The sequence below is a fragment of the Schistocerca piceifrons genome, chromosome 9 (assembly GCF_021461385.2).
Source record: "Schistocerca piceifrons isolate TAMUIC-IGC-003096 chromosome 9, iqSchPice1.1, whole genome shotgun sequence".
In the NCBI taxonomy this organism is placed as follows: domain Eukaryota; kingdom Metazoa; phylum Arthropoda; class Insecta; order Orthoptera; family Acrididae; genus Schistocerca; species Schistocerca piceifrons.
This window is the reverse complement of record NC_060146.1, coordinates 48,403,095-48,417,259: the sequence shown is the minus strand read 5'-3', so window position 1 is coordinate 48,417,259 and position 14,165 is coordinate 48,403,095. Positions and strand designations below refer to the sequence as shown.

General features: G+C 38.7%; 1 protein-coding gene across 1 annotated transcript in view; it reads left to right on the top strand.

The window, feature by feature from the left end:
- Positions 1–14,165, top strand: part of LOC124716692 (cilia- and flagella-associated protein 58-like) — a 145,668-nt gene that overhangs the window by 34,088 nt on the left and 97,415 nt on the right. Inside the window, exon 6 of the mRNA XM_047243232.1 lies at positions 9,190–9,327. Coding sequence (XP_047099188.1) covers positions 9,190–9,327 — 138 coding nt within the window. The remainder of the gene's footprint in view (positions 1–9,189; positions 9,328–14,165) is intronic.

The following is a 14,165-nucleotide window of genomic DNA, read 5'->3' as shown; positions in this document are numbered from 1 at the left end:
AAGTCAAATTTTGTGTGTCCATTCACCAGAGTGGTCCCAAATTAGTCTAGTGCAAAATTCCTTTTATCAGTGTGTATTAACACGGACAGCAAAACACGAAGAGTAGGAAGTGTCTTCAGCAGCGAAGGCGCCACCCTGGCCGGCACTGGCTGCTACCGCCACGCAGCAGCACTACTCAGTTGCTGCTGGAGTACTTCCTATTCTTTGTCCACCAGACTAATTTTGGGCTTCACTGTTGAATGGGCATGCATGTAAAATCACAGTATAAAAAACATTTAGTTTGTAATGGGAAACAAACTGATGCTTTGCATTGACACAGACTTGTACTGGCTCCAGCTACATATTGCAAGAAAGAAATTGCAAATATATGCCAAAAAACTAGAGAAAATGCACCTGACAACCTATAGGAGAAACAGCCGATGTAAGAGTTTTTTGTGACTAATTCACTTACAACATACACTTACTTATTATACAGGGTGTTGCAAAAAGGTATGGCCAAACTTTCAGGAAACATTCCTCACACACAAAGAGAGAAGGTATGTTATGTGGACATGTGTCTGGAAACACTTACTTTCCATGTTAGAGCTCATTTTATTACTTCTCTTCAAATCACATTAATCATGGAATGGAAACACACAGCAACAGAATGTACCAGCATGACTTCAAACACTTTGTTACAGGAAATGTTCAAAATGTCCTCCGTTAGTGAGGATACATGCATCCACCCTCCGTCGCATGGAATCCCTGATGCGCTGATGCAGCCCTGGAGAATGGCGTATTGTATCACAGCCGTCCACAATACGAGCACGAAGAGTCTCTACATTTGGTACCGGGGTTGCGTAGACAAGAGCTTTCAAATGCCCCCATAAATGAAAGTCAAGAGGGTTGAGGTCAGGAGAGCATGGAGGCCATGGAATTGGTCCGCCTCTACCAATCCATCGGTCACCGAATCTGTTGTTGAGAAGCGTATGAACACTTCGACTGAAATGTGCAGGAGCTCCATCGTGCATGAACCACATGTTGTGTCGTACTTGTAAAGGCACATGTTCTAGCAGCACAGGTAGAGTATCCTGTATGAAATCATGAGCGTAGGTGGAAGAACATGGGGCCCAATCAAGACATCACCAACAATGCCTGCCCAAAAGTTCACAGAAAATCTGTGTTGATGACATGATTGCACAATTGTGTGCGGATTCTCGTCAGCCCACACATGTTGATTGTGAAAATTTACAATTTGATCACGTTGGAATGAAGCCTCATCCGTAAAGAGAACATTTGCACTGAAATGAGGATTGACACATTGTTGGATGAACCATTCACAGAAGTGTACCCATGGAGGCCAATCAGCTGCTGATAGTGCCTGCACACACTGTACATGGTACGGAAACAACTGGTTCTCCCATAGCACTCTCCATACAGTGACGTGGTCAACATTACCTTGTAAAGTAGCAACTGCACGAAGAATTGCCTCATCCATTGCAGGTGTCCTCATTGTTTTAGGTCTTCCCCAGTCGCAAGTCATAGGCTGGAATGTTCCGTGCTCCCTAAGACGCCGATCAATTGCTTCGAACGTCCTCCTGTTGGGACACCTTCGTTCTCGAAATCTGTCTCGATACAAACGTACCACGCCACGGCTATTGCCCCATGCTAATCCATGCCAACTCCGCATTTGTAAAAATTGCACTGACTGCAAAACCACGTTCGTGATGAACACTAACCTGTTGATGCTACGTACTGATGTGCTTGATGCTAGTACTGTAGAGCAATGAGTCGCATGTCAACACAAGCACCCAAGTCAACATTACCTTCCTTCCATTGGGCCAACTGGCGGTGATTCGAGGAAGTACAGTACATACTGACGAAACTAAAATGAGCTCTAACATGGAAATTAAGCATTTCCGGACACATGTCCACATAACATCTTTTCTTTATTTGTGTGTGAGGAATGTTTCCTGAAAGTTTGGCTGTACCTTTTTGTAACACCCTGTATAATTCAAATGTAATATCAAATGTTAAATCTGATAGCAATGTTTTAGTAAGAGTTAATTTTTACTGCCCTCTTAATAAAGACTTCTAATGAAAGTGTATTAATCTTGAACTCTCCCTTTGAATATTTGCATCTCTAAAGGAGAATATTACTTGGTACTCTTTTATTGTTGCAACGGGTCTGACTTCATGTTTAGAACGTTGTTGCCTTTTAATTTGTTGCAGGTTTTTATCTTCACATATTAAGGCCACTGGGCAAATAGTGAGAAGGAATTATTAAATGAAAGGGAATTATTAAATTATCTTCCTTTCTAGTGTTACCAATAAGCCCCTGATTCTTTAAAGAATGGATATCTCATGTATGACACAGCTTCAAATGTCTGATTACAAGTCAGTTAATGTGTTAAATATTACACATTAAGCATGTAAGTGAGGAAAAGTTGGAAAAGCTCTGAAATTATGTTTAATGTTTGTTGTCTGTCAGTAAGTGCTCTCATTATAAAACACCGGATGTTAGTTTTAAGCAAAACTAGATTTTCACACTTCCCTACATCTATATTTACATCTACACTCAGTGAGCCACCTTATTGTGTGGATGAAGTTCATGCAAATCTGCACCATCATTGAAGACCATTTACTTTTGGATTAATGAATTTAAATGTAGTCAGACACGCACTGAAGACCAATCTTCCTCTGGCTTCTCAACTGAGGGCCTGCATAATATCCTGCATGCAAAATTGATGTGAAGAAGCTGTGTGCGGGATGGGCACTGTGATTGCTCACAGTCGACCGAAAGTGCATCCAGCACATTTCAACACAATATCTTATGATGTTTAGTTGCAACTTGCAAGACTTTTTGCATTTGTTTGCATTTGTTGACTGTTGATGAAACCTCAATCCATCATTATGTACCAGAGTCAAAATGGTGGTCAAACCAATGGACAAAGGCTAGTGAAAGTGCACCGAAGAATGCAAAGACCATTTTGTCACCTGGTATGGTGATGACCACTGTTTCTTTGGGATAATCCTCATAGATTACTTGGAAAAAGGCAGAACTGTAACTGGACCCTCTTATACTTCATTGTTGGATTGTATGAAACTTGTGTTGTCTGAAAAAAAGACCAATGTTGCTGTGCAAAAATGTCTCTTTCACAAGGATAATGCATCACTCACACATCAGTGATAACAGTGGCAAATGTGTATGAAATGGGATTTTAATTAGTTCCTCGTCCACCCTACTCATCAGACTTAGACCTAAGTGACTTCTTCATGTTCCCTAACTTGAAACTTTGGCTTGATGGAAAGAAATTTTCATCAAATGAGGAATTGCTAGTTGCAGTCAACAAGTATTTTGCACAGTTTGACAGAATCTATTTTTCCAATGGAATGAAAAAGCTGGAGGATTGCTGAACCAAATGTATATCTCTAAAAGGAGACTGTGTCAAGAAGTAAGGTGAGTTGTTTGTGAAACGAACATTTTTTCTTGCCTTTTTTTTTTTACCAGACTTAGCAGATTACCAACAGCTTGTAAAAAGTATATTATTGCAGCATTTTAAATTTTTAAATTTGGTTGATAACTATTTACAATATTGAAAATCCTATTCCAAAAATGGGGTAACTTGAAACAATTTTTTACTTTAACCTTCTCCAGTTCCTATTATTTTTTTTTTATTAGATGGAACTTTTTTGCACTTCACTTTCAGGCAGCATTTAGTTGACAAGGTTGATGTTCCCCAAAAAAATTTTTTTGGAATCATTTTATGCCAAAAAAGTTCATTTTTGTGCCTGTTTCAAGTGTCACCTTGCTGGGGTTTTTCTTGAAACAGAAAGTATATTGTTAACAAATTTATTGTTAAAAGTATTCTAGGATACATGAAACTCAAGGGTTGTTTTTAAAATGATGTGAGTGAAAGACTAGTGCTGGTTTTGTTATCATGTATTAATAAATTAACAATAAATAATAAAAAGAGGAAATATTTGATGGAAATTAAAATGAAATCACATTGTGTGCTTTTACAATAAGTTTATATCAATTGAGCAAATAATAATACCTATGATGTGCCCCTAAGGGAATTAATTTATGAAATTGTTACAAAATAAAGTAGTTCCATTACATAAAATATTGAAATAAACTGAAAGAACAGAGCACATTTGCACTCAGGATTGCATTTAGGATCTTTTTTGAGTCATAGTTATCCACATCATTCTGATTCCTAAAAATCATCCCTGAAAAGCATTTTCCTGGCACAAACACCACATGAATTACAGCTGCTGACAGCCCTGCTTTTGGCAATTATTGTTGTTTACATGCACATATCCACCTTTAGCAAAAATCTAAAATTAAAGATGGAGCTGCCATTTCTTTATTTATTGAGGCACTATCAACTAGTATGAATAAAGCACATCACCTAGCATATTTCCCATGAAATAACTATGTTTCTCATTGACTGTTACTTGCCGTGGTTCATTGCCAAGGTCTTCATATGATTGAATAATAAGAATTTGTAAAAACATACGCTGCAAGGTAATTCTGATATTTACTAGGTAACCATCAGAATTACCTAGCAGGGTATGTTTTTACAAATCCTTATTATTCAGTCATATGAAGACCTTGACTGGGAACCACGGCAAGGGCAAGGAACAGTCATTTTCCATACAGGCTATGGTTTACTAGGTAACCCCCCCCCCCCCCTCCCCCAATGAACCGCGGACCAGGTAGTTGGTGGGGAGGCTTGCATGCCTCAACAATACAGATAGCCGTACCATAGGTACAACCACAACGGAGAGGCCAGACAAACGTGTGGTTGCTGAAGAGGGGCAGCAGCCTTTTCAGTAGTTGCAGGGGCATCAGTCTGGATGACTGACTGATCTGGCCTTGTAACACTAACCAAAACAGCCTTGCTGTTGTGGTACTGCGAAAGGCTGAAAGCAAGGGGAAACTACAGCTGTAATTTTACCCCACGGCATGCAGCTTTACTGTATGATTAAATGATGATGGCTTCCTCTTGGGTAAAATATTCCGGAGGTAAAATAGTCCCCCATACGGATCTCCGAGCGGGGACTACTCAAGAGGACATCGTTATCAGGAGAAAGAAAACTGGCGTTCTACAGATCGGAGCATGGAATGTCAGGTCCCTTAATTGGGCAGGTAGGTTAGAAAATTTAAAAAGGGAAATGGATAGGTTAAAGTTAGATATAGTGGGAATTAGTAAAGTTTGGTGGCATGAGCAATAAGACTTTTGGTCAGGGGAATGAAAAAAATAAATGGAAATGAAGTCCCATGCTTCTTTACAGGGCGTAGGGGAACGATGCGGGAGACCCGCACCGCCTTACTAGGCAAGGTCCTAATGGAGGTGGTTGCCGTTGCCTTCCTACGACCGTAATGGGGATGAATGATGATGATGAAGACGACACAACAACACCCAGTCATCTCGAGGCAGGAAAAATCTCTGATCCCGCCGGGAATCGAACCCAGAACCCCGTGCTCGGGAAGCGAGAACGCTACCGCGAGACCACGAGGGCAGACGGTCAGGCGAATACAGGGTTACAAATACAAAATCAGATAGGGGTAATGCAGGAGTAGGTTTAATAATGAATAAAAAAATAGGAGTGTGGGTAAGCTACTACAAACAGCATAGTGAACGCATTATTGTGGCCAAGATAGACACGAAGCCCACGCTTACTACAGTAGTACAAGTTTATATGCCAACTAGCTCTGCAGATGATGAAGAAATTGAAGAAATGTATGATGAGATAAAAGAAATTATTCAGGTAGTGAAGTGAGACGAAAATTTAAGTCATGGGTGACTAGCTCTGCAGATGATGAAGAAATTGAAGAAATGTATGATGAGATAAAAGAAATTATTCAGGTAGTGAAGTGAGACGAAAATTTAAGTCATGGGTGACTGGAAGTCAACAGTAGGAAAAGGAAGAGAAGCAAACATAGTAGGCGAATATGGATTGGGTCTAAGAAATGAAAGAGGAAGCCGCCTGGTAGAATTTTCCACAGAGCATAACTTAATCAGAGCTAACACTTGGTTCAAGAATCATGAAAGAAGGTTGTATACATGGAAGAACCCTGGAGATACTAAAACATTTCAGATTGATTATATAATGGTAAGACAGAGATTTAGGAACCAGGTTTTAAATTGTAAGACATTTCCAGGAAGATGTGGACTCTGACCACAATCTGTTGGTTATGAACTGTAGATTAAAACTGAGGTGGGAATTTAAGGAGATGGGACCTGGATAAACTGAAAGAACCAGAGTTTCTACAGAGTTTCATGGAGAACATAAGGGAACAACTGACAAGAATGGGAGAAAGAAATACATTAGAAGAAGAATGGGTAGCTTTGAGGGATGAAGTAGTGAAGGCAGCAGAGGATCAAGTAGGTAAAAAGACAAGGGCTAGTAGAAATCTTTGGAGAAAAGAGAACCACTTGCATGAATATCAAGAGCTCAGATGGAAACCCAGTTCTAAGCAAAGAAGGGAAAGCAGAAAGGTGGAAGGAGTATATAGAGGGTCTATACAGGGGCGATGTTCTTGAGGACAATATTATGGAAAAAGAAGAGGAGGTAGATAAAGATGAAATGGGAGATATGATACTGTGTGAAAAGTTTGACAGAGCACTGAAAGACCTAAGTCAAACCAAGGCCCTGGGAGTAGACAACATTCCATTAGAACTACTGACAGCCTTGGGAGAGCCAGTCCTGACAAAACTCTACCATCTGATGAGCAAGATGTGTGAGACAGGTGAAATTCCCTCAGACTGCAAGAAGAATATAATAATTCCAATCCCAAAGAAGGCAGGTGTTGACAGATGTGAAAATTACCAAACTATCAGTTTAATAAGTCACAGCTGCAAAATACTAACGTGAATTCCTTACAGACGAATGGAAAAACTGGTAGAAGCTGACCTCCGGGAAGATCAGTTTGGATTCTGTAGAAATACTGGAACACGTGAGGCAATACTGACCTTAGAAGAAAGATTAAGGAAAGGCATACCTACATTTCTAGCATTTGTAGACTTAGAGAAAGCTTTTGACAATGTTGACTGGAATACTCTCTTTCAAATTCTAAAGGTGGCAGGGGTAAAATATAGGGAGCGAAAGGCTATTTACTGTTTGTACAGAAAGCAGATGGCAGTTATAAGAGTCGAGGGACATGAAAGGGATGCAGTGGTTGAGAAGGGAGTGAAACAGGGTTGTAGCCTATCCCCAATGCTATTGAATCTGTATATTGAACAAGCAGTAAAGGAAACAAAAGAAAAGTTCAGAGTAGGTATTAAAATACATGGAGAAGAAATAAAAACTTTGAGGTTTGCCGATGACATTGTAATTCTGTCTGAGACAGCAAAGGACTTGGAAGAGCAGTTGAACGGAATGGACAGTGTCTTGAAAGGAGGGTATCAGATGAACATCAACAAAAGCAAAACGATGATAATGGAATGTAGTCGAGTTAACTCGAGTGATGCTGAGGGAATTAGATTAGGAAATGAGACACTTGAAGTAATAAAGGACTTTTGCTATTTGGGGAGTAAAATAACTGATTATGGTCGAGGTAGAGAGGATATAAAATGTAGACCGGCAATGGCAAGGAAAGTGTTTCTGAAGAAGAGAAATTTGTTTACATTGAGTCTTGATTTAAGTGTCATGAAGTCGTTTCTGAAAGTATTTGTATGGAGTGTATCCATGTATGGATGTGAAACATGGACGATAAATAGACAAGAAGAGAATAGAAGCTTTCGAAATGTGGTCCTACAGAAGAATGCTGAAGATTAGATGGGTAGATCACATAACTAATGATGAGGTATTGATGTGGTCCTACAGAAGAATGCTGAAGATTAGATGGGTAGATCACATAACTAATGAGGAGGTATTGAATAGAATTGGGGAGAAGAGGAGTTTGTGGCACAACTTGAGAAGAAGAAGGGATCGGTTGGTAGGACATGTTCTGAGGCATCAAGGGATCATCAATTTAGTACTGGAGGGCAGCATGTTGGGTAAAAATCGTAGAGGGAGACCAAGAGATGAATACACTAAACAGATTCAGAAGGATGTAAGTTGCAGTAGGTAATGGGAGGTGAAGAAGCTTGCACAGGATAGAGTATCATGAAGAGCTGCATCAAACCAGTCTCAGGACTGAAGACCACAACAACAGCAACTAGGTAACCTATGAATAACATTTTTACTCTACCATGGGGTGTACACAGTTTTGAAACTTACCAACAGGCTAAAACTGCGTCCCAAACAGGGACACCAGCTTCAGTTCTGAAGTAGGATAGTGCTCATGACAGAATTTTAATTTGAAGCTGTGAGGGTGGATCTTTAATTGTGCCTGGATACTAGATAACTGACCAAAGGCAAACTGCAAACAAGGAAAAAATAACATTTACACATTCAAGGAGTGGTTCTGGAGTGGTTGGAGATTCTCTGTTTCAGAAATAGCAGCCTTCATTAAATATGTGTTATATTGTTATTACTACTTGAAGCTTAATAATGTGGTAGAAAGGCGTGTGTACTATTTGTGTGCTCTGCTGATAACTCTTTACAGTGCTAGTAAGTCATGAATAAATTAATTCAAAATGCTAGTGGAAAAACACAGATTGCAATTTATTCTACTATATGCAAGCATAATGTAAAAGATATCAATATGATATATTTTTTAACTTTGGTTTTTTAAATCTAAAGACACCACTTTTCTACAGAATTGCTTAAAAAACATTCTGCTGTGATAACCTAACAGCACTTGTTGAAAGAAATGTCTGTTCACTACCTGATCATTATTCTACTGAAGAAACATTCAATTACTGCAGTAACAAAATACACCCATTCACACAAACAACACATAGCACAGTTGTATTTTCATTATATCTGCCCTGAAATAGCGGTCTTTCCTGTCTGTATTGGTCAATATAGATTCTTGATCCAAAGACAAATCTAAATGTAACAGACTTATTTTATTCCCTGTTTCTTACTCTTACAGTCGAGTCACCTTACAATAAAAATTGAAAAGTTCTTTATCACCAAAAATGCATGGATAAAAGTGTGGAAAATACTTTAAAGTTATGTATTTTTTCTAATTTCCCATGTCAACTGAAATCTGAAATCAGTATTAGGTATTTTTTGTGTCTATTATGCTTAATGTAAAGGTAATTTTATTTATCTTCTACAGATCATGCAAATGAATGTTCTCTGTTTCAGTTGAAAGTGGAGAACTTAACAAAACAGTTTGAAAGCCTAAACACTCAGCTGCAAAAGACCATGCTTGATTTTGAAAACCAGCAAACATTGTTTGATAAACTTACAAATGAAAATGCACAGAAGAGCAGTGAAATAAAGGTTAGTTATGTAAAGTAGATATGTAAACAATAACAAGTAATTTATAAGTTTCCATAGCCTATAACTTTCAACATATTTTGTGTTTTCTGTAACAATTTACAGTCAAGAGTGCTGAAAATTCACATGCATGTGATACATGAAAAGAATAGCCATTTCTTTAGCTGTATTCTTTGGTGTAAAAATATGCTACAGTAATCTATGTCAAAGCAAATACACATCACTATTAGGTGTTACACCCAGCTATTTGTAGGATGCACACCCATGAGTTTAGAGGAGTTGGCCAATTCCATCTTTGACTCATTTATGTTGTAGTCATAGAATACTAGCATTTTGGCTTTATGAAGTGTACAATTTTAATTTTTGAACATTTAAAGCAAGTTGCCACTGTTTGCACCACTTTGAAATATCAGCAAGAGCTGACTGAATATTTATGTGGCTTCTTTCAGACAGTACTTCATTGTAGATGACTGCATCATTGACAAAAAGTTTGAGGTTAGTGTTAATATTGTTCACAAGGTCATTAATATCCAACATGAACAGCAAGGGTCCCAACACACTTACATGGGACACAACCAAAGCTACTTCCACACCTGAGGATGATTTTCCCATCCAAGATAGCTTGTTGTGTCCTCCCCACCAAAACTTCCTCAGCCCTGTCTCAAGTTTCACTTGATACCTCATTTGAACATACTTTTGACAGTAAAGAAAAGGATAGGTTGCTACTCACATTAAAGATGACGCGTTGAATGGCAGACAGGAACAACCAAAATACTGTCAGACGTTTCAGGTTTCAGCCAAAGCCTTCTTAAGAAAGAAAGTGAGCCGCTGTGACTGAGCAGTTCTAGGCACTTCAGCCCAGAACCGCGCAGCTGCTATGGTCACAGGTTCGAATCCTGCCTCGGGCATGGATGTGTGTGATGTCCTTAGGTTCTTAGGTTAATTAGGTTTAAGTAGCTCTAAGTTCCAGGGGACTGATCACAGATGTTAAGTCCCATAGTGCTCGAAAACACACACACACACACACACACACACACACACACACACACACACACACACACACACACACACACACACAAAAGCAAGCACACCTTGTGGACACATGCCTGCCATCTCTGGCAACTTCGACATGTGTGCGAGAGCTGTGCTTGCTTTTAATAGTAAGCTGTGTTACTGAGTCAAATTCTTTATGGAAATACTGCATATACTTGACTGCCTTGATCCAAAGCTTCCAGTGTGACATGTGAAAAGTGTGAGTTGAATTTCACATCAGTGATGCTTTTGTAATCCATTCTGGTTGGCACAGAGGCGCTCATTCTGTTGGAGATACCTTTTTCGTTGCTAATCAAATCACAATACAGGACCAAAGATAATTTTCCTGTAGATCTTATCTCCTTGTCTATGGTTCAGAGTAGATGTATGTACTCTTGCATAAAGGCATTCAACAAGCTGCCATCTAATGTTAAGCAAGAAGATTGAGAATTCATATTATTGAAAGTCATGCAGCAGTCTTCATTATTAAGCTTCATGCCAAGTACTAGTGTATTTTAAACAAACCTCTCTTGTTACACATATAGGCACTTATTTTCCTTGACAATGCTCAGGGCTTGATTTGTGACATTATGCCCTGGTATCTATCTTGGGTGGCTGGAAGTGGGGGGGGGGGGGGGGGGGGGGGGGGGGGGGGGGGGATATTTGCAGATTTTGAGATGTGGTATGATAGAACTTATTTTTTACCAGCAGAAATGTTGTATTCACACTTGTAAAATGGTCAGATTAAGTTTCCACAGTTTGCTGCTTTTTTGTTAATATACACATTGACTCATTGTACAGCTCTGAATTTTCCTCTCCTTAGTGGGGTCATAGAATGAAGAAATTAATTGATAAACACTTCACTCTTAATTGTATAATCTGCAAACCACTAAATAGTGGTGGAGGATACTTCACAACAACATTAGCCACCTTCTGTACAATTCAGTTCAAAGACAGAGCAAGGAAAAGCTAACTATATGTCTTTGTCTGCATACTACCTGTTCTTATCTTATTCTCATGATCTCTGCTCAAGACATGTACGAGGGCTGTTCGGAAAGTAAGGTTTGATCAATTGTGAAATGGAAACCACAGAGAAAAACAAAAATTTTTATTTGCAACAGTTTGCTACACCTGCTAGTTACCTCTCTACATAGTTGCCACTCTCACTTAGACATTTGTAATAGCATTGTACCAACTTTGCAACATTTTCATCATAGAGGGCAGCCATCTGTGCTTTCTGCCTCTTCTCTGCACTGGTCTGCAGTTTGTTGTCTGTGCCAAAATGTTGTCTTCATAGTGGATGGTTCATGTGGGTAATGATGAACCTCAGAAGGAGCTTACTGTATATGAGTGATCAAACAATTCCCATCAAAACCATTGCAGGGGCATCTTCATTGCCCCTGCAGTGTGCATCTGAAAATTGTCATGAAGAAGGAAATGTATGAGTTATCTATGGAGGGTTACATGAAATCAGGCAAAACCTCGCAGCGGGCACTCGTACTTGGTGGTAGACACTATTGTTCTAGGCAACTTTACATGTTTGCTCAGAACTGAAAATAGTGATGTGGTGCAATAGACAGGCATACTGTAGACATATCTGTGCAAAGCTGCATCATATTTTCACTGTCATTTCCATTTCATGACCCATCAGAACTTACTTTCCAAATAGCCAACATTCTGATCAAAATTATCTGATCGTACCTGTACAATGCGGAACTGACCACTAGAAATTCCCTTCCCCCAGAATTTTCTATATTGGAAGACATCTGTTTTGTACATCTATAAATTCTTTTTATATTTGGCATTATCATTATTGTCATTGTCATTATTAGTCTTTCTTTTCTCAGACATTATGTCTGGTCAAAAATGGAAAGTGATGCGGACCTTGATCAAGCGTGACTTCCTTTTAACTGTACGGTATATGTTATATTGCATTTAGGAACTTTCGGGTAATTGAACATGTATCAATAATTATGGATTTCTGTATTTGTATATATAAGTTTGGATGTAGCTGTATTGTATTGATGCACTGGTGGATATTGTGTGGTATGACTCCTGTAGTTGATAGTATAATTGATATAATGTCAACTTTATCCTGATGCCACATGTCCTTGACTTCCTCAGCCAGTTTGATGTATTTTTCAATTTTTTCTCCTGTTTTCTTTTGTATACTTGTTGTATTGGGTATGGATATTTTGATTAGTTGTGTTAATTTCTTCTTTTTATTGGTGAGTATGATGTCAGGTTTGTTATGTGGTGTTGTTTTATCTGTTATAATGGTTCTGTTCCAGTATAATTTGTATTCATCATTCTCCAGTACACTTTGTGGTGCATACTTGTATGTGGGAACGTGTTGTTTTATAAGTTTATGTTGTAAGGCAAGCTGTTGATGTATTATTTTTGCTACATTGTCATGTCTTCTGGGGTATTCTGTATTTGCTAGTATTGTACACCCACTTGTGATGTGATCTACTGTTTCTATTTGTTGTTTGCAAAGTCCGCATTTATCTGTTGTGGTATTGGGATCTTTAATAATATGCTTACTGTAATATCTGGTGTTTATTGTTTGATCCTGTATTGCAATCATGAATCCTTCTGTCTCACTGTATATATTGCCTTTTCTTAGCCATGTCTTGGATGCGTCTTGATCGATGTGTGGCTGTGTTAGATGATATGGGTGCTTGCCATGTAGTGTTTTTTTTTTTTTTTTTTCAATTTACTTTCTTCGTATCTGTTGATGTTATGTGATCTAAAGGGTTGTAGAAGTAGTTATGAAATTGCAGTGGTGTAGCCGATGTATTTATATGAGTGATTGCTTTGTGTATTTTGCTAGTTTCTGCTCGTTCTATAAAGAATTATTATTATTATTATTATTATTATTATTATTATTACTACTACTACTACTACTACTATTATTATCATCATCATCACCATCATTATCAGTGGCAGCAGCAGCAGCAGCAGCAGTAGTAGAAGTACTGCCAGTACTTAGTTCATAGTATTATTTACCCACATTGTCAGTACAGACACTCGAATTGCTTTAATACCATTTGTCATATTTTAATTGTTCTTCCATATGCAACTAAAAAAGTACTGTATGTGTGAAACTCTGGTCCAATGTAAGAGAGAGTCTGATGGCCATAATCAGATCATATGAAGCTGATATCCGTACAGGTACCATTGGTGATCTTTCAGCTCTCGAAGAATGAAATTACAATGAAACCAGACATTTAACTGCTTACAGACATTGATAAATATCAACTGGGACAGTTGAAAAATGTGTGCCCTGACTGGGACTTGAACCCGGGACCTCCTGCTTCCAGGGCAGATACTCTATCTGACCGAGCCACCAAGGACCCACACAATAGTATGACTGCAGGAAGTATCTCTGGCATGTTCCACATGAGACCTACACTTTTCAACTTTCTGTCCACATACTACATTTGTAGTGCCCCTGCCCACCATACTCAATACTCAAGGCAGTCAATCTACTGATTCCTGTAAGAGCTTGAGCAATGTGAGTGCATCCACACTGAAGAAATCATTGTCAGTATCTGTTCTTTTCGACATGTTTGAGTCCCGGTCAGGGCATATACTTTTCAACTGTCCCCGTTGATATTTATCAATGCCTGTAAGCAGCTAAAGGTCTGATTTCATTGTAATTTCATTCTTCGAGAGTTGCAAGATCATCAATGGTATCTGTACAGATACCAGTTTCCTATAGATAAGGCTTATCAGCCAATGATCTTCTTCAGTGTGTATGCACTCAGATTGCCCAAACTCTTATGGGAATTGGTAGATTGACTGCT